Below are 21,705 nucleotides of genomic sequence, written 5' to 3'. Positions count from 1 at the left end.
AGGGATCTACAAGTTTTATAACATAATTTTTTAATGCTATTTTTTATTCTATTTTTATTTTTTTGCCTTTTTATATACTTCTATTTCTAGCTAAGTTTTTCGTAGTACGGACAATATATCTCTCATACTTTCCTTTCATCCCTATCTTTTATACATTTCTATTCCTTTCTTTTTATTTGCATATTTCCAATCACACTACGCTCTTCTGTTCCCCTGTCTTCCATCCATTTTTAGTTTATTTTATCTTAACATACTTATAAGCAACACTATCAATCTGCTCAGACTTCTTGCTCTATTCTCCAGATGACGCACCGCCTTGGTATTTAATGTTAGGTTTTTGTCTTTATCTTAGTTCTTAGTACAATTGTCTAATATCATTCTGAGAATCTCCATTCTGTCTGGTGGTACTCTAGCTCTTTTCTATATTTGATTCTAGCTTACAAAATCTCCCTGCATTAGTGTTTGTATGTGTAAGGTGTTATTTGTTTGTTTGTCTGCTTTTGCTTTTGTCTCTGATTTGTTCTGTTTCAGTTGTCAATTTCTGTTGGGTTTCTCTTTGAATATCTGATAGCATACTGGGGTTCTGTCAGGTCTTTCCAGAGCCTCATGTCCTAATGGATTCAGTAATTGTGTGTCTTATACATGTATGTGTTTCCTAGACTTAGTATCTGTTTAACCCAACACTTGGACATTAGTCTGAGGCTTGGACAGTCTTCTATAAACACCTCTATCGCCAGGACAAGCAACCCCAAAAGTTTGGACAACCATGAGGAAACAAAGAAACACCATGCAGGCAAAGGAGCAGGAAAAAAAACCCACAAGACCAAATAAATGAGGAGGAAATAGGAAAAATGCCTGAAAAAGAATTTAGAGTAATGATAGTAAAAATGATACAAAATCTCAATAACAAAATAGAGAAAGTACAAGAAACAGTTCATAAGAACTCAGAAAAACAAACAGCAATGGATAACAAAATAACTGAAATTAAAAATACTCTAGATGCTATAACCAGCAGAATGACTGAGGCAGAAGAATGAATAAGTGAGTTGGAAGATAGAATGGGAGAAATAACTGCCACAGAGCAGGAAAAAGAAAAAAGAATAAAAAGAATAGAAGACAGTCTCAGAGACCTCAGTGATAACATTAAGCATACCAACATTTGAATTATAGGCATCCTAGAAGAAGAAGAAAAAAAGAAAGGGTCTGAGAAAATATTTGAAGAGGTCATAGTGGAAAAATTCCCCAACATGGGAAAGGAAATAATTCACCAAGTCCAAGAAACACAGAGAGTCCCATACAGAATAAACCCAAGGAGAAATACACCAAGGCACATATTAATCAAACTAACGACAATTCAACACAAAGAAAAAATATTAAAAGCAGCAAGAGAAAAGCAACAAAGAACATATAAGGGAAAACCCATCAGGATAACAGCTGACCTTTCTACAGAAACTCTGCAGGCCAGAAGGGAATGGCAGGATATACTGAAAGTCCTGAAAGAGAGAAACCTACAGCCAAGAATACTCTACCCAGCAAGAATCTCATTCAGATTTGAGGGAGAAATCAAAAGCTTTCCAGACAAGCAAAAGTTAAGAGAATTCAGCACCACCAAACCAGCCTTACAACAAGTGCTAAAGGAACTTCTCTAAGTAGGAAACACAAGAAAAGGAAAACACCTACAAATACAAACACCAAACAATTAAGAACATGGTAATTGGAACACACATGTCAATAATCACTTTAAATGTAAATGGATTAAATGCGCCAACCAAAAGACACAGACTGGCTGAATGGATACAAAAACAAGACCCTTACATATGCTGCCTACAAGAAACCCACTTCAGACCAAGGGATACATATAGACTGAAAGTGAAGGGATGGAAAAAGATATTCCATGCAAATGGAAGTCAAAAGAAAGCTGGAGAAGCAATACTCATATCAGACAAATTAGACTTAAGTAAAGACTATTAAAAGAGACAAGGAAGGACACTACATAATGATCAAGGGATCCATTCAAGAAGAACATATCACAATGGTAAATATCTATGCCCCCAACATAGGAGCACCTCAATACATAAGGCAAATGCTAACAGCTATAAAAGGGGACATCGACAGTAACACAATAATAGTGGGAGACTTGAACACCCCACTTACATCAATGGACAGATCATCCAAACAGAAAATAAATAAGGACACACAAGCTTTAAATGACACATTAGACCATCTCGACTTAATTGATATTTATAGGACATTCCATCCAGAAATGACAGAATACACTTTCTTCTCAAGTGCACACGGAACATTTTCCAGGAGAGATCACATCTTGGGTCACAAATCAAACCTCAGCAAATTCAAGAAAACTGAAATCATATCAAGCATCTTCTCAGACCACAACGCCATGAGACTAGGTATCAATTACAGGAAAAAAACTGCAAAAACTACAAACACATGGGGACTAAACAATTCATTATTAAACAACCAAGGAATCACTAAAGAAATCAAAGAGGAAATCAAAAAATATCTAGAAACTAATGACAATGAAAACACAACAACCTAAAACCTATGAGACGCAGCAAAAGCAGTTCTAAGAGGGAAGTTTATAGCAATACAGTCCTACCTTAAGAAACAAGAAAATTATTGAATAAACAACCTAATCTTACACCTCAAACAACTAGAGAAAGAAGAACAAAGAAACCCCAAAGTGAGCAGAAGGAAAGAAATCATAAAGATCAGAGCAGAAATAAATGAAAAAGAAAGGAAGGAAGCAATAGCAAAAATTAATAAAACTAAAAGGTGGTTCTTTGAGAAGATTAACAAAATTGATAAACCATTAGCCAGACTCATCAAAAAAAAAAGGGAGAAGATGCAAATCAACAGAATTAGAAATGAAAAAGGAGAAGTAACTATGGACACCACAGAAATACAAAAGATCATGAGAGACTACCACAAACAACTATATGCCAATAAATTGGATAACCTGGAAGAAATGGATAAATTCTTAGAAAAATACAATCTTCCAAAACTGAACCAGGAAGAGATAGACACTATAAACAGACCAATCACAAGTACAGAAATTGAGGCAGTGATTAAAAATTTCCCAACACACAAAAGCCCAGGACCAGACGGATTCACGGGTGAATTCTATCAAACATTTCGAGAAGAGTTAACACCTATCCTTCTCAAACTCTTCCAAAATATTGCAGAAGGCGGAACACTCCCAAACTCATTCTATGAGGCCACCATGACCCTGATACCAAAACCAGGCAGAGATGTCACAAAAGAAGAAAATTACAGACCAATAACACTGATGAATATAGATGCAAAATCCTCAACAAAATACTAGCTAACAGAATTAAACAGCACATTAAAAAAATCATACACCATGATCAAGTGGGGTTTATCCCTGGGATGCAAGGATTCTTCAATATACGCAAATCAATCAATGTGATACATCATATCAACAAATTGAAGGATAAAAAGCATATGATCATCTCAATAGATGCAGAAAAAGCTTTTGACAAAGTTCAACATCCATTTATGATAAAAGCTCTCCAGAAAATGGGCATAGAAGGAAATTATCTCAACATAATAAAAGCCATATATGAGAAACCAAAAGCCAACATCGTTCTCAATGGGGAAAAACTGAAAGAATTCCCTCCAAGAACAGGAACAAGACAAGGGTGTCCACTCTCACCATTATTATTCAACATAGTTTTGGAAGTTTTAGCCACAGCAATCAGAGAAGAAAAAGAAATCAAAGGAATCCAAATTGGAAAAGAAGAAGTAAAATTGTCACTCTTCGCAGATGACATGATATTATATATAGAAAACCCTAAAGACTCTACCAGAAAACTGCTAGCACTCATTGATGAGTTGAGTAAAGTAGCAGGATACAGAATGAATGCACAGAAATCTCTTGCATTCCTATACACTAACAACGGAAGAGCAGAAAGAGAAATTAAGGAAACTCTCCCATTCACCATTGCAACAAAAAGAATCAAATACCTAGGAATAAACCTGCCTAAGGAGGCAAAAGATCTGTATGCAGAAAACTTTAAGACATTGATGAAAGCAATCAAAGACGACACAAACAGATGGAGGGATATACCATGTTCCTGGATTGGAAGAATCAACATTGTGAAAATGACTGTACTACCCAAAGCAATTTACAGATTCAATGCAATCCCGATCAAATTACCAATGGCATTTTTCACAGAACTAGAGCAAGAAATCTTACGATTTGTATGGAAACGCAAAAGACCCCGAATAGCCAAAGCAATCTTGAGAAGGAAAAATGGAGTTGGCGGAATCAGGCTTCCTAACTTTAAACTATACTACAAGGCCATAGTGGTCAAGATGGTATCGTACTGGCACAAAAATAGAAAGGAAGATCAATGGAATAGAATAGAGAACTCAGAAGTAAGCCCAAACACATATGGGCACCTTGTCTTTGACAAAGGAGGCAAGAATATACAATGGAAAAAGGACAGCCTCTTCAATGAGTGGTGCTGGGAAAATTGGATAGCAACATGTAAAAGAATGAAATTAGAACACTTCCTAACACCATACACAAAAATAAACTCCACATGGATTAAAGACCTACATGTAAGGCCAGACACTATCAAACTCCTAGAGGAAAACATAGGCAGAACACTCTATGACATACATCAAAGCAAGATCCTTTTTGACCCACCTCCTAGAATCATGGAAATAAAATCAAGAATAAACAAATGGGACCTCATGAAACTTAAAAGCTTTTGCACAGCAAAAGAAACCATAAACAAGACTAGAAGGCAACCCTCAGAATGGGAAAAAATAGTTGCCTATGAAACAACGGACAAAGGATTAACCTCCACAATATACAAGCAGCCCATGCAGCTTAATACCAAAAAAGCAAATAACCCAATCCACAAATGGGCGGAAGACCTAAATAGACATTTCTCCAAAGAAGACATACAGATGGCCAACAAACACATGAAAAGATGCTCAACATCACTCATCATCAGAGAAATGCAAGTCAAAGCCACAATGAGGTATCACCTCACACTGATCAGAATGGCCATCATCACAAAATCTGGAAACAACAAATGTTGGAGAGGGTGTGGAGAAAAGGGAACTCTCCTGCACTGCTGGTGGGAATGTAAGTTGGTACAGCCACTATGGAAAACAATTTGGAGGTTCCTTAAAAAACTATAAATAGAACTACCATATGATCCAGTAATCCCACTCCTGGGCATATACCCAAAGAAAACCATAATCCCAAAAGAAACATGCACCATAATGTTCATTGCAGCACTATTTACAATAGGCAGGACATGGAAGCAACCGAAATGCCCATCAACAAATGAATGGATAAAGAAGATGTGGCATATATATATAATGGAATATTACTCAGCTATAAAAAGGGATGAGATGGAGCTATATGTAATGAGCTGGATAGAACTACAATCTGTCATACAGAGTGAAGTCAGTCAGAAAGAGAAAGACAAATACTGTATGCTAACTCACATATACAGAATCTAAAAATGGTACTGATGAACTCTGACAAGAACAAGGACGCAGATGCAGAGAATGGACTGGAGAACTCGAGGTTTGGGAGGGGGCGGGGCGTGAATGGGAAGCTGAGACGAAGCGAGAGAGTAGCACAGACATATATATACTACCAACTGTAAAATAGATAGCCAGTGGGAAGTTGTTGTATAACAAAGGGAGTTCAACTCAAGGATGGAGGATGCCTTAGAGGACTGGGACGGGCAGGTTGGGGGGACTCAAAGGAGGGTGGGGGGGGGAGTCGAGGGAGGGAGGGAATACGGGGATATGTGTATAAAAACAGATGACTGAACTTGGTGTACCCCCCAAAAAATAATAAATAAATAAATAAAATTAAAAAAAAAAAGTCTATGGAAGTTTACTCCATAGCTATCAAAATTCAAGAAAACAAATGGTTGGGCTTCCCAGGTGGCTAAGTGGTTAAAAATCTGCCTGCTAATGCAGGGGACTCAGGTTTGATCCCGGGTCCAGGAAGATCCCACATGCTGTGGAGCAACTAGGCCTGTGTGCCACAACTGCTGAGCCTGCACTCTAGAGCTTGTGAGCCACAACTACTGAGCCTACACACCACAACTACTGAAGCCCACACACCTAGAGCCCGTGCTCTGCAACAAGAGAAGCCACCGCAATGAGAAATAGGTGCACCACAATGAAGAATAGTCCGCGATCACAACTAGAGAAAGCCCATGTGCCGCAACAAAGACCCAATGCAGCAAAAAATTAAATAAATAAATAATAAAATAAATCTTAAAAAAAAAAAGAACACAAATGCTTAGAAGGCAGCATAAACACTAATTCTAATCTCATATCCTCCAGTTATTAGCCAAAAATGTGTCTTTAGGTATGTGAGTTAACCCACTTAGTGCCTTCATCCCTTTTTTCATCCCTTCATGCATTCACTCATCCTACAAATATTTACTGCATCTACTAAGTGCCAAAAACTATGATAAGTTCTGGTGGCACCTCATAAGTAACAGTCCCTGATCTCAAGGAAAATATATTGTAGTGGGGGAAAAGAGATAAAAAAAATACATGAAATCATTCCAGAGTGATAAATATTTTAAAGAAAATAAAGAGTAGAGAGAGTGGTTGAGGACTTAGGACAGAGCTGCTGTCTTTTCACCAAGAATCCATACTGTGCCACCAAAGTGTCAGATTGGAGTCCATGCTCCCACATGAGACTGACATTGTTTCATATCTCTATTGTTTTCATTCTTCAAGCCTGAGGAGTATTAGGAAAAAAAAGTTTTCCAACCTCTTTCTTTTGTCTCTTCATCTGGTAATCACATTCAGGATATTTCCGCCTCTTTGTTTTTTTTTGTTTTTTTTGTTTTTTTAATTTTCTGAAAGCTTTGAAATCAATGTCTTCTTACTTTTCAGGGGCAAAAGAGTGGGGGAGATTAACTTACCAAGCAGTACAGTGTCAAGGCTTTGAAATAATTTCCCTGAAACTTTCACTGGTATAGTAATGTGTGTGTGTGAGAGAGTGTGTGTTTGTACAATAGAGTATGTTTGTGCTTCAATTAATTCCTTGAACAGCCCGGCTTAGCAACTGTAAATCAGTTTGCCAAATTCTAAGTGGGTGGTGAACTGGAATAAATGAGGCACACAATACATAACATAGACAAAGTAGAAAGGGAATTTGCATAGAGATGGGGTCACACAAAAGGCACAGACAAGGGGCAATTGTGACCTCAGGTCAGATAAGATCTTCACACACAGCACAATCCGCCACCACAAAGACACATGCTTAGATTGCCTGGCTAACGAGAAATTTTCATTCTACTCACAATCATTACTTGGCATATAGACAGACACACAAACTTACACACACACATAAACAAATAAGCATACACATGTATCAGCTAGCCTATCCAAAGAATTCAGCACAGCACTGAATAGAATAGTGAAAAATGAGCAACAAGCTTTCAACTAAAAGGAGAATAATTAAATAAATTACACAATATGCATATAATACTATGGATTGTGAAAATGACATATAAAAGAATACTTCCTGACATAGGAGATGCTCATGATACATTAATTTAAAAAGTAAAATATAAAATACTACAATCCCATTTTTGTAAATTTGTAAAAACATGTGAACCAAAATGTAAACAGTGATTTTCTCTGGGTGGTGAGATTAACCATAATTTTTACCTTCTTTTTATTGTATGTTCTAAATGTTAAAGACATTGCCTACCATTTACTAACCATCTTCTGTGTGTCCGGAACATGTTTACAACCTGTTTTTGCTGATTAGGTTAACCATGTTCTTTGCAAAAAGTTGGAAAATTGAGAGAACTACTGAGAAAATAAAACCTCCCAAAACTCCAAGATAACAATAGTTAACATTTGGGTACATTTCTTTTCAGTCTTTTTTCTTTTTCTGCTCATTTTTCTGTTGCGCTGTCTGCCCCTTTTCCTGTTAATTAGTAACTTTTCTTTATACGTTCTTTTTCTCTCTAGCATTACTGAAGTATAATTGACAAAACTGTGTACATTAAAAGTGTACAACATGATATTTTGATATACGTATACTTTGTGAAATGATTACCACAATCAGATTAATTAATTTCAGTCTCTTTTTGACATCACAATCATCTTTATACTTCAAAGTAAGCTTGTACTCTATATAAAGTTGTCTCCTGATTTGTTTTCTTTTAACATTACCCACGGACAATTTCTAATAACTTTAAACATTATTCAAAAGTATGCATTTAATTATTATGTGGTATTAAATCATTTATCATAATTTATTTAAGCCCCCTTAAGTTGAATGTTACTTTTGGTTTTTAAATATTAGAATAGCATAACAGTGAATATCCTTATCTTTGTATTACTTCCTTAGGATAAATTCCTGGATACGGAATTTCAAATCATAAGGTGTATGATAATCAATTTCAAGTCTTTTGGTACATGTGCCATATTTTTCTCCACAAAGTTCACACCATTCTGTATTCCCTTAAGTAACATAGTAATTCACAGGTTTCCCTACATCTTCACCAATACTAAGTATTAAGAAGCCCTTGGTGTCAACCTAAATTCTCTAATTTATTGCCTGTGAACTGGGATAAGTCACTAAACCTCTCCTGGCCAATTTCTCTTAGCCATCAATGGAGATAACATCAACTATATCAGATATTATCTTAACAGTCAAGTCCAATTAACATACATAAATTATTTTGGAAATGGTAAAGTCCTTCCCAAATGCTGGTTGTTTTGAAAAGTTTTTATCCTCTGTTCTGGTCTTAGAAAATTTTTTTAAACACTCATAGACTTCTCCCAAAGGACTTATTCATAATTCTATTCAGGTATTATTAGATATTTCTACTTGGAAACAATTTCCTTCTGAAAATTCATCACATCCCATGTCAGCATCACATTCCCTATTCTTCCTCCAACCAGATCGCCAAACAAGGTAGTTTCTCTTAAATATTCTCATTCCTTCAAAGGTACCACTATTATGCCAATTCACAAGGTAAAAACTCTAGATTTTTTTAGGCCCAAATAATGATAAATTGCCATTAGTCTTCCTTCCGACATCCTATATCCACCCCTTTCTTTGTTGCCTTACTAGCCTAGTGCAGTGCTTAAAATAGGAAATTATCAAATATTTCCTGTGCAAATGTATATGTTTGACTTTCCTGCTCAAATGGGGATAGTTTCCCAGTTACCTGCAGAAAAAAGCCCCAAACCTCCAAACACAGTCCTTCTTCATACCTGAGACTATGCTATTCCTTCACTCACAGATTTTGGGATTTAATACTCCCCCTCCTTTGCTCAGCCTTTCTCTCCTCGCTCTAAGTCCAAGCTTAGGCTGACGCTAATTAGCACTGCTAAAAGCAGAGAGCCTGAAAATTGCTTTCTTGCGAAGATGACAAATACATGATCCTAATACTTTTCCTTATAAACTTCTTTTATAGTTCACAGGTATTTTTTACACTACTAAACAGGCATAAAAGGTCTTAAAAATCATTTATTAATGGGCTCAGATGGGTGAGTCTCAAGCCTGGAGGTACTAAATATACCCTCATTCCGGGAGAAAAATGCTAGCACAGGGCCTGCCATCTGCATAAAAGGGTTTACTTGCCTCAGGCAAAACAGTGATCAAGAAAATATCTGTGATCTACAATTTCTATGTTCCAACTGATATTTAACTCAAATGATTTCTGTTTCTAGATGTATTTTAATATTAAGAAACAAAAAGTATCTGCATATCCAAGAAGGCATTCTGTCCCACTCAAAAAAGGATGCTTGATATATTCAACATGGCATTGACATTCCAAAATAATCAGTATTCTCTATGATTTTAACCAAAAAGAGGGAAAGGGGAGGAAGACAAACATTTATGAGGTTCTCTCATTTAATCCTAGTGCCAACATTACACAAAACAGAAATAGTCACAAAGAAAATGTAAATGTTTTGATATTAGTTAACTGACATTATCAGCAACTGAAAATTTCAAAAAGTAGACCCCGTAAAATATATTCTAGGCCTAATGTAAATTTTCTTGTAAGAGCCCAAATGTTTGTATTCTCTGGAGGCTATGTTACCCATTTATTTTCATGTCACGTCACCGGAATTTGTTGGTTCCATCTCTATGGCAACCATTCAGAAGGGTGATAATGTGAAGTCTGCCCATCCTCATGTGCACAGCCCTCCCTATCAGGGCTGGCGAGGGCCAGTATCACCCTCCGGTTCAGATCAGCTTTTGGAGAATGCAAAGGAATGATACTTAAAATGCACCCCAAAACCAGGACTGGAAAGCAAAGAACAACATTGTCTCCCTGTCAAAACTCTGGCGGATCCTAAAGTAAACGAACACATCCGCTCACAGCCAGGAAGCAATATGGTGAATGCTCTGTGCGGCCACCAAGAGCGAAGACCGCTGGTCAGTGTTCAGACGGCTGGAATGCTGCAGCCCATTCGTGTACTTTAGAAGCTTGTTTTGTAAGAAGGAGGAGACAGGCCATTTGCTTTTGAAATCAAAGTTAGAGTTTTCCATCCAAACTTTTACCAATACTCCAGTGGAAAAGAAGCCCTCAGCAATACACATACCTGCGCGCGCGTACCCGTGTGCACGCGCACACGCACAGAGCAGAAAAACTAGTTCTTTGACAGTTCATCCCTGTTCTCCTATTAATAAAGAAATGGAGCATATTTGAAACTAAAAGCAATGCAGGAGTAATTAGGCCAACAGGTCTGGTTTCTATAATGATGGGGCGTGAATCACTGCGTCTAGGACAAACACCCTCACCAACCAGGACTACCTGTGCACTTATGCAAAGGCAGACAAAAGATGCAAAGGCACTGTCCTTCCCACCCAGTCTAACCTATGCCCTGAGCAACACACACGCCTTGGTCCTCAGACCTACAGGTCTGGGCTTTACACACCAGACGCAGGCCCGCTGTGCTAATGGCCCACATGTTACACACAGACTCAAATACACAGAAACCACTATGTTTGCGGGTGGTAAGGGGCAGACTGTTAAGTTCACATATGGTAAGTAGTCGAATCAGTAGGTTTATTCCTAGTACTAAGAACACTTTGTGCAAAGTTCAAAATTAGGTAGGGTATCAGATTTACTCTCTAAAATGTCAAAATTTGTCAAAGTTTGTATTCTTAGATGGGGCTGCATATTTCTGTGTGTGTGTGTGTGTTTTAGAGGCGACTAGATGCTTTAAAGAGAGAATGAGGGAGTGGGGAGGGAAATGAGCAGGGACTCAGTAGAGTCTAGAATGAAAATTTACAAAAACTAGGAAGGGGGATCCACATGAAACCCACCTTAGTTTGCTAACTGGTGCTCATAGAAGTTAGGCTTCTACCCGACCACAGGGGCTGGGAGAAACAGACCACATCTTCAGGTGTTCGCTGGAACAAACAGTAAATTTGGGGGGCAGCTTTGAGTTTTCTCAGGCAGGCACTTAACTTCTGTTTTCACGGGGAAAAAAATGTACTAACAGATGGGTGTCAGTGGGCAAGTTCTGAGGCTTTGGGGGTGGGGGGAGTTGGGGTACAGAAAAAATCATACAAATCAAATCACAGCACTCCTGTTTTTCGTCAAGAAATACATTACCGGACTTCTCTGGTAGCGCAGTGGTTAAGAATCCACCTGCCAATGCAGGGGACACGGGTTCGAGACCTGGTCCTGGAAGATCCCACATGCCATGGAGCAACTAAGCCCACGCATCACAACTATTAAGCCTGCACTCTACAGCCTGTGAGCCACAACTATTGAGCCCATGTGCCACAACTACTGAAGCCCATGCACCTAGAGTCCACGCTCTGCAACAAGAGAAGCCACAGCAACGAGGAGCCCATGCACCACAACGAAGAGGAGCCCCGGCTCATTGCAACTAGAGAAAGCCTGTGTGCAGCAGCAAAGACCCAACACAGTCAATAAATAAATAAATTAATTAATTCAAAAAAAAAAAAAAAAAAAAGAAATACATTACCATCCTGAGTTCTCCAGTAAGTTCCGCAAAATTGTCTGTGGCACTGAGCAGTTATAATAGCCCATGCCAATATACGATCTCCAGATCTGGTTCTTGCTGGAAATGGCATGCAGAGTTGCAAGGATTTCATTTTCACCTGATTGTGGGAAAGAGAGAAATGTTACAGAGAGAAAATGTCTCAAAAGAGAGCTCTAGTTATAGTTTAAAGCCCTAGTTTTGTTTGAATATTGACATGAGGAAAACAGCTATATGGAAAATATAAGAATCATCCTCTCAGCAACACTAAGCACTAGATGCAGAAATCTGAAAAATCCCCAGACAGCACTGTTACTCCTCAAGGTTGGTTCCTCAATTTTTTTTTGGCTCTTCTTTTTTTGGCTTTGTCAGAATTTCCCAATTTTGACACTTGCCTCATTTCAGTTTTCTTCTGTCCCCTTCACATGTTTTATTTACACCAAATAAAAATTCTGCTCTTAGAAAAATACTGTTTTCCCTTTTAAATTGCGTTATGCCAATAGCTGGTATGTCTTAAATAACACATGACCTACATTTTTCTCTAAAATTGCCGTGCTAATTCTGACACTTTTTCCCTTATGTCACTGAAAGGGCTACATAAGTAGCCCTGAAAAGGCCCTTCACCCAACGGAGAAAATATCAGTTATAATAAAAGACCCACATGCAGTTTTAACCAGCATTTTCATTAGGGCACTAAGGTAATTAAGGAGGAATTATAAAAGTTCTCGGATGCAGGTGAGACCCTATTTTGGGTCATTCATGTAATAACAATAACAGCATCTGACATTTTGAGCACTTACTCTTTACCAGGAATTGTACCAAGTGCTTTCCACATAGCTTTGGAAACTTGAAGAGGATCACTCACCTAAGGCTACGTGGCTTTAACTACCCAGCCTAACTCCAGCTTCCACAGTTTCCCCAATGGGCCAGATTCTAATCTGCTACGTGGATATAGCCCTTATACTGAAAGATACTTTCTAGACACAAATGACCTTTCATGGTTCTTTCTCTGCCCCTCTGCATATAGTTAGATAGATCATGCTACTAAAATTTAACTGAGATTTAACTATTTAGACGAATGTCTGCCTCCTTTAAGATCTTAGGGACGTAGTCACTAAATCTTGGAATTGATTGATTTTATTGTTACAAATCTAGGTACAGCATCTCTAAGATGGCAAACTGGCTAGGAAAATGTTCATGATGTTTTCATTCTACTGAACTCTATGTGACTGTTATTCTCATTAATCCTTTTTTATCCTAAATGAAAACACTTTCACTTTCCATCCTACCCTCCCACCCACCCCACTTGCTTTCACAGTAAATAAATTCACAAGAGATGTGTCATTTTGCCAGACTAGGTTAACAAAAAAGAGGAGTATCAGTTTATAAGTATCAGTTTCAAGAGCAAATACAACCCTACTGCCTTGATGGACAAATCTTGCCTTCTTCCATTGAAAATTTAGGAAAGGGGCTTCCCTGGTGGCTCAGTGGTTAAGAATCTGCCTGCCAATGCAGGGGACACAGGTTCAAGCCCTGGTCTGGGAAGATGCCACACTCCGTAGAGCAACTAAGCCCACGTGCCTAGAGCCCCTGCTCCATAACAAGAGAAGTCACTGCAATAAGCAGCCTGCGCACTATCATGAAGAGTAGGACCGCCCTCCCCTGCTCTCCGCAACTACAGAAAGCACATGTGCAGCAATGAAGACCCAATTCAGCCAATAAATAAATAAATTTTAAAAAAAGAAAGAAAATTTAGGAAATATAAGTGAAAGTACAATAAAACAATATCTGAGGAGATACGCAAGTACAGCATCCTTAGGAACAATCATGCAAGAAGTCCAATCACTTCCCAAAGTCTTCTCAGGGCAGAGTGATTGAGAAGCCCAGTAGGAGGGGAGATTAATTAGCAGTGGCTGGCTCGCACCCAGTTCTGCAAGGACAGCTTCAATAAAGATCCTCTGCAAGAGGGACAGGTTCCTGCTCCACATTATGCCATGAGGACAAAAGGTCCAGCTCTCAAAGGAGAACACTCTTTGAAGGACTTTGTCAAATCAAGAGTTTAACCTTTGAGAGTCATAGAGTATTGAATAATATGATTTGTTTTCTACATTATAGAAAGATAATTCTAATGGTAGGTGGATAGATCAGAGCGGAGATAAAAATCCAGGAGGGGGGTGGACCAGGGAATAATGTGGGTTAAACTGTATCCTCTAAAAAGACATGTTGAAGTCCTAACCCCAGGTACCTAAACAAGTACATAAAATGTCAGTAGTTGCTACAAGAGATGTTGATATTTATCAGGAGACCCTAAATTCTCAACTAGAATGGTGGAGGAACCTGATTTTTCCCTTTACAAGAAAACGCATTTTTTCATACCTCCCAGCTGGGCTGAGGATGTTAGTGTAAGTTCGTGTGCCCAGTGAGACAGCCTCAGTTAGAGCCCAATTCCTTTCTCGTCGGTTCTGCAGCCAGCCTCCTGCTACCCAGGCCCTGGTCCTGTCCTGCCTGTATGCCTTCACCACCCCAGACCAGCCAGAAACCCAGTGCCACATCCCACATCAGTTCAGGGTCTCCAGATATCAATACGTATCAGCATCCCTTATAGTTGCCAATGTATTACACACTTGGATAAAGCACTTGAAAAAATTTAAAGGCCGATTAGCATAAAAGAAGAGCAAAATAATTATAGATAAGACCCAGAAGCATAAAAATGTTCAAACTTGAGACGCACAAGTTTTTAATCCTGTAACAGATACACTCTAGTCCCTGTAGGACCAAATTTCCAAGCACCTGTGGGCCCTGCCCCTACTCAGCATGGGCTAATACAAATAAATACAGCAAGCCCTCCAGGATCCAGAGCTTCCAAATTTGTGGATTTCAATGAAGAATCAAAAATATTCAGAAAAGAAAAATGTCAGAAAGTTCCAAAAAGCAAAACTTGAATTTGCCACGTGTTGGCAACTATTTACATACCATTTATGTGGAGCCCTATACCAAAGCCACAAGACAAGATTCCAGAGTTAACCCAACCGTCATAGCAACCAAATTCCAGAGTTATCTCGACCCCCATAGCTATCTTTGACTCATGACAGGCTAGCCGATAACTGGACCCCATATTAGGGAAGGTATTCACCATATAGGACCCTAGCCTATCACCTAATGACACCTGTTGCCTTTGGCGCACTGACCAATCTATTAGCGCCATTTTCCTAGCAGGAATTCTCCCTGTCCTGGGGTTATAAAAGTTGGCTGTGAGCCCAGAGGGTCGACTCTCCATGGTCTGCCAGGAAGTTGTCCCGATGTTTTTACAGCGCCCCTTCTCCCTAATAAACTCTATCTTCCTTACATTCTGCCTTGTGTCTGGAAATTCTTTTCCAACCCACGCTGGCACCATGACATTTTACATGTATTTACAACTATTTACATAGCATTTACATTGTAATTAAAACTACTTACATAGCATTTACATTGTATTAGGTATTATAAATAATCTAGGGATGATTTAAATTATATGCGGAGGGACTTCCCTGGTGGCACAGTGGTTAACAATCCGCCTGCCACTGCAGGGGACACGGATTCGAACCCTGGACCAGGAAGATCCCACATGCCGCAGAGCAATGAAGTCCAAGTGCCACAACTAGTGAGCCTGTGCTCTAGAGCCCACGAGCCACAACTATTGAGCCCACATGCCGCAACTACAAAGCCTGTGAGCCTAGAGCCTGTGCTCCACAGCAAGAGAAGCCACCACAATGAGAAGCCTGCGCAATGCAACGAAGAGTAGTCCCCACTCTCCATACCTAGAAAAAAGCCCGCGCACAGCAACAAAGACCCAATGCAGCCAATAAACAAACAAATAAACTTTTAAAAATAAATAACATGGGGAGGTTGTGCGTAGGTTATATGAGAATACTGCACCATTTTATATAAGGGACTTGAGCATCCAAGGATTTTGGTATCTGTGAGGGGTGGGGGTCTGAAGCCAATCCCTCCTGGATACTGAGGGACAATTGTATTCCCTGATTGACCCTCATCATAGCCTGGTCTTAATGATGAATTTTACATTCTATTGGGAACAAAGTGTGTTAATAGAATGAGTAGTCCTCTGTACACCAAGCTAATGGACACTCATGACCCATCAAAAGTAGGGTAGGTACCTGGTCATGGTTCTGAAAGTTATAATGGTCTGAGAAACCTTAACCATTCACTCATCCATTGCTCAACAGGACCAGCTAGAAGCCAAGACAGTCTGTGACTTGAACAGAGTTAAACTGCTTCCTATTGTGATAAAATCAAGACCTCACCTAGAGATTATCATACTAAGTAAAGTCAGAAAGAGAAAGACAAGTACCATACGATGTCACTTATATGTGCAATCTAAAAAATGATACAAATGAACTTATTTACAGAACAAAAACAGACTCACAGACACATTAAACAAACTTATAGTTACCAAAAGGGAAAGGGGAAGGGTGGATAAATTGGGAATTGGGGATTAACAGATACACACTACTATATATAAAATAGATAAACAACAAGGACCTACTATATAGCACAAGGAACTATATTCAGTGTCTTCTAATAACCTATAATGGAAAAGAATTCGGTTATATGTATATAACTAAATCACTTTATTTACACTTGACGTATTGTAAATCAACTATACTTCAATAAAAATAAATAAATTAAAAAAAAAAATCTAGACCTCAGGCTTTACCAGTCACATTAATAAAAAACAGTTCCCAAACACACAACTTAATATGTGTCTGAAATATTTCCAATGTTTGTTCACTGGTCACCATTTCTCATACCTACTAATGAAATCTCACTTGGGCCCAATCAGCAGAAGAGCCAACCCAGCGCATTTAGGAGCCCATAGTTTGAGTTACTATGCTAAATGATGCCAAGATCCAATGGGCATGGAGAAAAGGGGAGAAGAGGGAAAAGTCCACAATCAGAGACCTACCGCTGAACCTATCTGAAATGGAACATAGCAGAAGCAGTCTCTAAGAGCAAGTTTTGGGGCATGATTGGTCTAAATAAAAGCCCAAATCCTAACCATGCAATGTCCACCACTGTACTTCACAAGAGATTTAGATTCCTTTTTCTCTTGAAAAAGAATTCCTTTCTAGAGAAATAGTGTGGGATCCTTAAGTCCAGAGCGGCAGCCTTTTCCACCTAGGTAGTAAGAGAAGCATTTTAAAAAGGCAATTGTGTCATCCAAACCCTGGGCAGCACAGCCCTAAGGAAGCTGTGTGGACAAAGAGGAGAGGAAAAAGATCAGCTTCCCCCCAGGGTGAACCTCACAGCAGTGCACATTCCTCACTCTTGTCCTTCCAACTTGACAAAAACAGCTTCCTCCTGTTAACAGGCCCAATTCCAGTAACTATCTTCCTGAATGTGAAGGACAATGAAACAAACCAGGGAGGAAAGGAGACAGAATGAGAAAGGAAATGTCCATTAAAAAACACCTGGATGGATAAATAACAAGGTCCTACTCTATAGCACAGGGAACTATATTCGATATCCTATAAGAAATCATAATGGAAAAGAAAATGAAAAACTACACACACATATATATGTGTATATATATATCTATGTATATATATACACATACATATACATATCTGAATCACTTTGCTGTACACCAGAAACTAACACATTGTAAATCAACTATACTTCAATTAAAAAATAAATAAATAAAAACAAAAACACTTGGAGACAAACTGTCATTCTCCAGATGCCTGCCTAGAGCCTCAAAGAGCAGGCAGACCTGTGCATTACTGTGTCCTCCCAGCCATGAAAGTCCTCAATTCTTCAGTGATCTAAGCAGTAACTTCTTTTCTTACGGAATAAACGCCTGCCTCTGACCTTGTTTATTCCTCTATCTCAGCACATTGCATAACGGCCCTGGTCCTAATGTACCAAGAACAGAGTTCAGTGACCTGGGCACCACTCCCTAAGAATGCGCAGGTGGGTCTCACACTGTTCCTGCTTCTCAGAATTCAGAATGAATTCCTCCTCCTCCTTGTCACTTGCACCTAAAATGTCAAGGAGAATTCTGTACCAACCACTATCCCAAATATACTTTCTGATAGGAATCAGCTGATTTAGGTGTTAAATTGCTTGGCCTAGGTTTTAATTTCACATATATGTGAACCTGGACAAGAACTGGGAAAGTCATTAGAAAAAGCAGGCAGGCAGGCTATACATGTTAAGATACCTACTATACCCTCCCCACCTCGACACACACATATACACACTGTTCTCCACTCTTAACCCATTTCCCAAACATGCAACAGGATGATTTTTTTGCCACAATTATATGGAAAAATGTATCCTTGCTTTGCTTTTTTGACAATCTATTACGTCTAAGTTTCCACAGAGTATATGTCATTCTACCATTTATATTAAAAATAAATACATATGGATATGTTACATATTAACAGAATATCTCTTGGATGATTCTTAAAAAACTGATAATATGCCTGTGTTATTTATTCAAAAATTTAAATCGAGTTGAAATGTTAAGCTGAGAACAAAATCCTCCTTGTGAAACACATGAGTGCAAACCCCTGCTGTCCCCGAGGTGGCTGGCTGTCCACAGGGCATTTTCCAAGCAGCCCAGCGTGGAGCAGCCACTCAACCAGCAACAGAGCCTCCCTCCCTCTCCCTGCCCTTCATGTGCTTGGCAAGATTCACAGAAAAGGACTCCAAGGAAATCATCAGGACTGAAAACCAACAAATTCATATTTGAATTTGCCTAGAAAGGCCTTTTTCTGCTGGAGAATGAAGGGAAGAGCTGGGGCTAGGATGTGAGGACAGAAACTGCCTTAGCATTTTTTTGGCCAACTTGCAGATCCTTGGCTTCAAAGCTGCCCAGGAACCATGGGGTGGGGTCCAGGGTCTCAATCAACATAAACAAACCATGGATGACAGCATATATCAGGATTTTCTGATTTCCTGAGTGGAAGCCAGAATTTGCCCACCAACTCCATCCTAATGTGTAGCCTTTCTCTAACACCACCTAATCATTTGCAGCGCCCCCTCCCTCCCCCGTAAGCAAGCATGGCTGAACCCCATAAACCCTACGCCCTCTTATTTGTCAAGTTTCTTTCCCCAGCAAAGGAGGGTTTCACAACCACAGTCTGTTCAATCACAGAATTTGTTCAGTCCAGGAAGGCAAACCAATCCATAAGCTCTATGTAATGCAGAATAATGACATGGAAGCTCTTTGAATTGAAAACCCTTCAAGGGACTTGCCTGGTGGCGCAGTGGTTGAGAACCCGCCTGCCAATGCAGAGGACACAGGTTCAATCCCTGCTCCAGGAAGATCATATGCCATGGAGCAACTAAGTCCATGTGCCACAACTACTGAGTCTGCACGCTAGGGCCCGTGAGCCACAGCTACTAAGCCCATGTGCCACAACACTGAAGCCCACACGCCTAGAGCCTGTGCTCTGCAGCAAGAGAAGCCACCACAATGAGATGCCCTTGCACTGCAATGAAGAGTAGCCCCCACTAGTGGCAACTAGAGAAAGCCTGTGCACAGCCATGAGACCCAACAGCCAATAAATAAACAAACAAACAAATAAGAAAACCCTTCAAGACTGGCAGAGGGGCGCCCACCCCATGTGTCAGGATGTGGCAGCACCACACAGGCCTGACCTGGGGCTCTGGCGACCCCAACCTAATCCTGCCAGGCTCTTTCTCCTCTTCTTGCTCAGCCAATTAACACCCCACTTCACCCAGCCCCTCATGACCCTCAGGAATTAGGACCCTCTGCTGGGCACGTTCAGCCGAGAGGAGCCAATCTGTGTTTCTAATGGCTCCGTGGTCCCTTGTCTCCACAGGAGTGAGTGATCCCTACAGCTCTGCCTGCTCACCCAAGAGATACACAGGTTCAAGATCTTTAGAGCAGCTGTAGGAAAACCAGAACAGCAACCCATGGTGGGGTAGTGGGGACAGGGGGCACCGTGTCTGTTGTTTACTGCTTGGACTTGGGTCACGCTAGTTTCTGTGGGAGACCTCCTCAACCACCTCTTTTCAGTCAATCTATGATCATTTTCAAAAGGTATGTACAGAGAAACATTACAATTCATAATATTTACCTGGAACACCAGTTGACCTACATAGGCAGGTCAGATGCTCAGTTTGAAATGAGAATCAGGGTGGAAGTCCTGGAGTATTTATTTTTCCTCTTTGCTGCCCTGTGAGTACCTTGTCATGGCCAGCAGAGCAAGAACAAGAAGGCATGGATGTGTGTTAAGAGTCCAGGAGCATAGTGGTTGCTAGGCACATAATAGGCGCTCAGAAAATACAAGTGAATGAAAATTCACCTGAACTCCCAAATATAGTTAGCTCAATATTTACAACTCACCCATCACAGAATCCATGATGACAAATCAATGTGCAAATTGTTCTCACATCCCTAAAAGCATGTGCTTCAGAGAAACATTTCTAAAGGGAAACTTGCAGCTATTAAGCAAGCTCTGTGAAATAACGCAGTGCCTACAATAATTATATATTTTCCAAAATTCTGTCTCCTTATGGTTTAATCAGTTAGTACACTGATAATATAGACATTGAGAATCCTTACTAAAATTCCCAGTTTGCATTTTTATTAAAATACTTCAGGTTTAACAAGTAAAACAAACCTGGGAAGTCAAAACGAGATCAAAGTTCTTCACACATTATATAAGAGAGTTTTAAAAGCAAAGCACAGTGTCGTTTGGTGGGGTGAAAAGAGGACATAAGGAATAGAAGCCAGAACCCCCACCCTCCTGCGACCAGCACACTACCTCGTTGCTGACCACCCCCCTTAAGGCTCCCAAGTTGACTCAGAGGTTGGCAGGTCAGGTCCCCCACTCACATTCCCATAAGGTGGTCCCTGAGCTTCCATCCCCATGTGGACGGATGGGACTGCCTTACCTTTCCCCCACCCCAGCCAGCCTGTGTGGACCTTTAGGTCCTTGGCCACTTGACTTTACCAATCCTCACACTCAGCTAAACTCAGGCACCCCATTTCTCCGTTCCTGCTCCCAGGTCACTACACGATGCTGGGTGAGGGGATCCTAGCAAATCTTACCGATTCAAGCTGTTATACCTCAGCAGGTCTTCCATGCAGGGTGATATAGCTTCCTCACTACCTAGATGATCACTTTCTCACTTTTCTAATGCTCAGTCTCACCCTTCCTGTCTCTCACTCAGATCATCAAACAGGCAGCCCCTAAATTCCTCCCAGCTCAATGTCCTTAGGTCATTATATGGACTTTCTTCTTTCCTATGCCTAAGAAAGGTCCAGAGTATGACACTGAGGTCCACAAACCTCCGACTTAAAATTTATCCTCTGGCCTCTTGGATTACTTCATCTCAGGCTGCTCTGCCTGCGTCATTTTCCATGCTCTATTTCCCAATATCCTGGTTTCCACTTTCTTCCCAATACTCCATCCCTAGGAAATCTCACTCGTTCTCATTAATTCATTCAGAAGACTTACTAAATCTGCTACTCCATCTTTAGTCTCTCTCTTGAGCTCTAGACTCATTTTTCCAACCTCTGCTTCAGCTTTTTCAAATGCATGTTCCACAAGCACCTTGAATTCAATTCTGCTCAAACAGGACACATGATCTCATCTTCCTCCAGGACCCTCCTCTTCTCCCTGTTCACTCTGTGTTAATGACATC

At 39.9% G+C, this 21,705-nt stretch overlaps 1 protein-coding gene across 1 annotated transcript in view; it reads right to left on the bottom strand.

Annotated features, from left to right (window-relative positions):
- The window catches only part of GLDC (glycine decarboxylase), a 103,557-nt gene that overhangs the window by 72,053 nt on the left and 9,799 nt on the right, over window positions 1-21,705 (bottom strand). Inside the window, exon 3 of the mRNA XM_057722314.1 lies at window positions 12,010-12,145. Coding sequence (XP_057578297.1) covers window positions 12,010-12,145 — 136 coding nt within the window. The remainder of the gene's footprint in view (window positions 1-12,009; window positions 12,146-21,705) is intronic.

Source organism: Hippopotamus amphibius, chromosome 2, assembly GCF_030028045.1.
Source record: "Hippopotamus amphibius kiboko isolate mHipAmp2 chromosome 2, mHipAmp2.hap2, whole genome shotgun sequence".
NCBI classification, from domain to species: domain Eukaryota; kingdom Metazoa; phylum Chordata; class Mammalia; order Artiodactyla; family Hippopotamidae; genus Hippopotamus; species Hippopotamus amphibius.
Note: the sequence above shows the minus strand (reverse complement) of the source record. Positions and strands in the feature narration are given on the sequence as shown.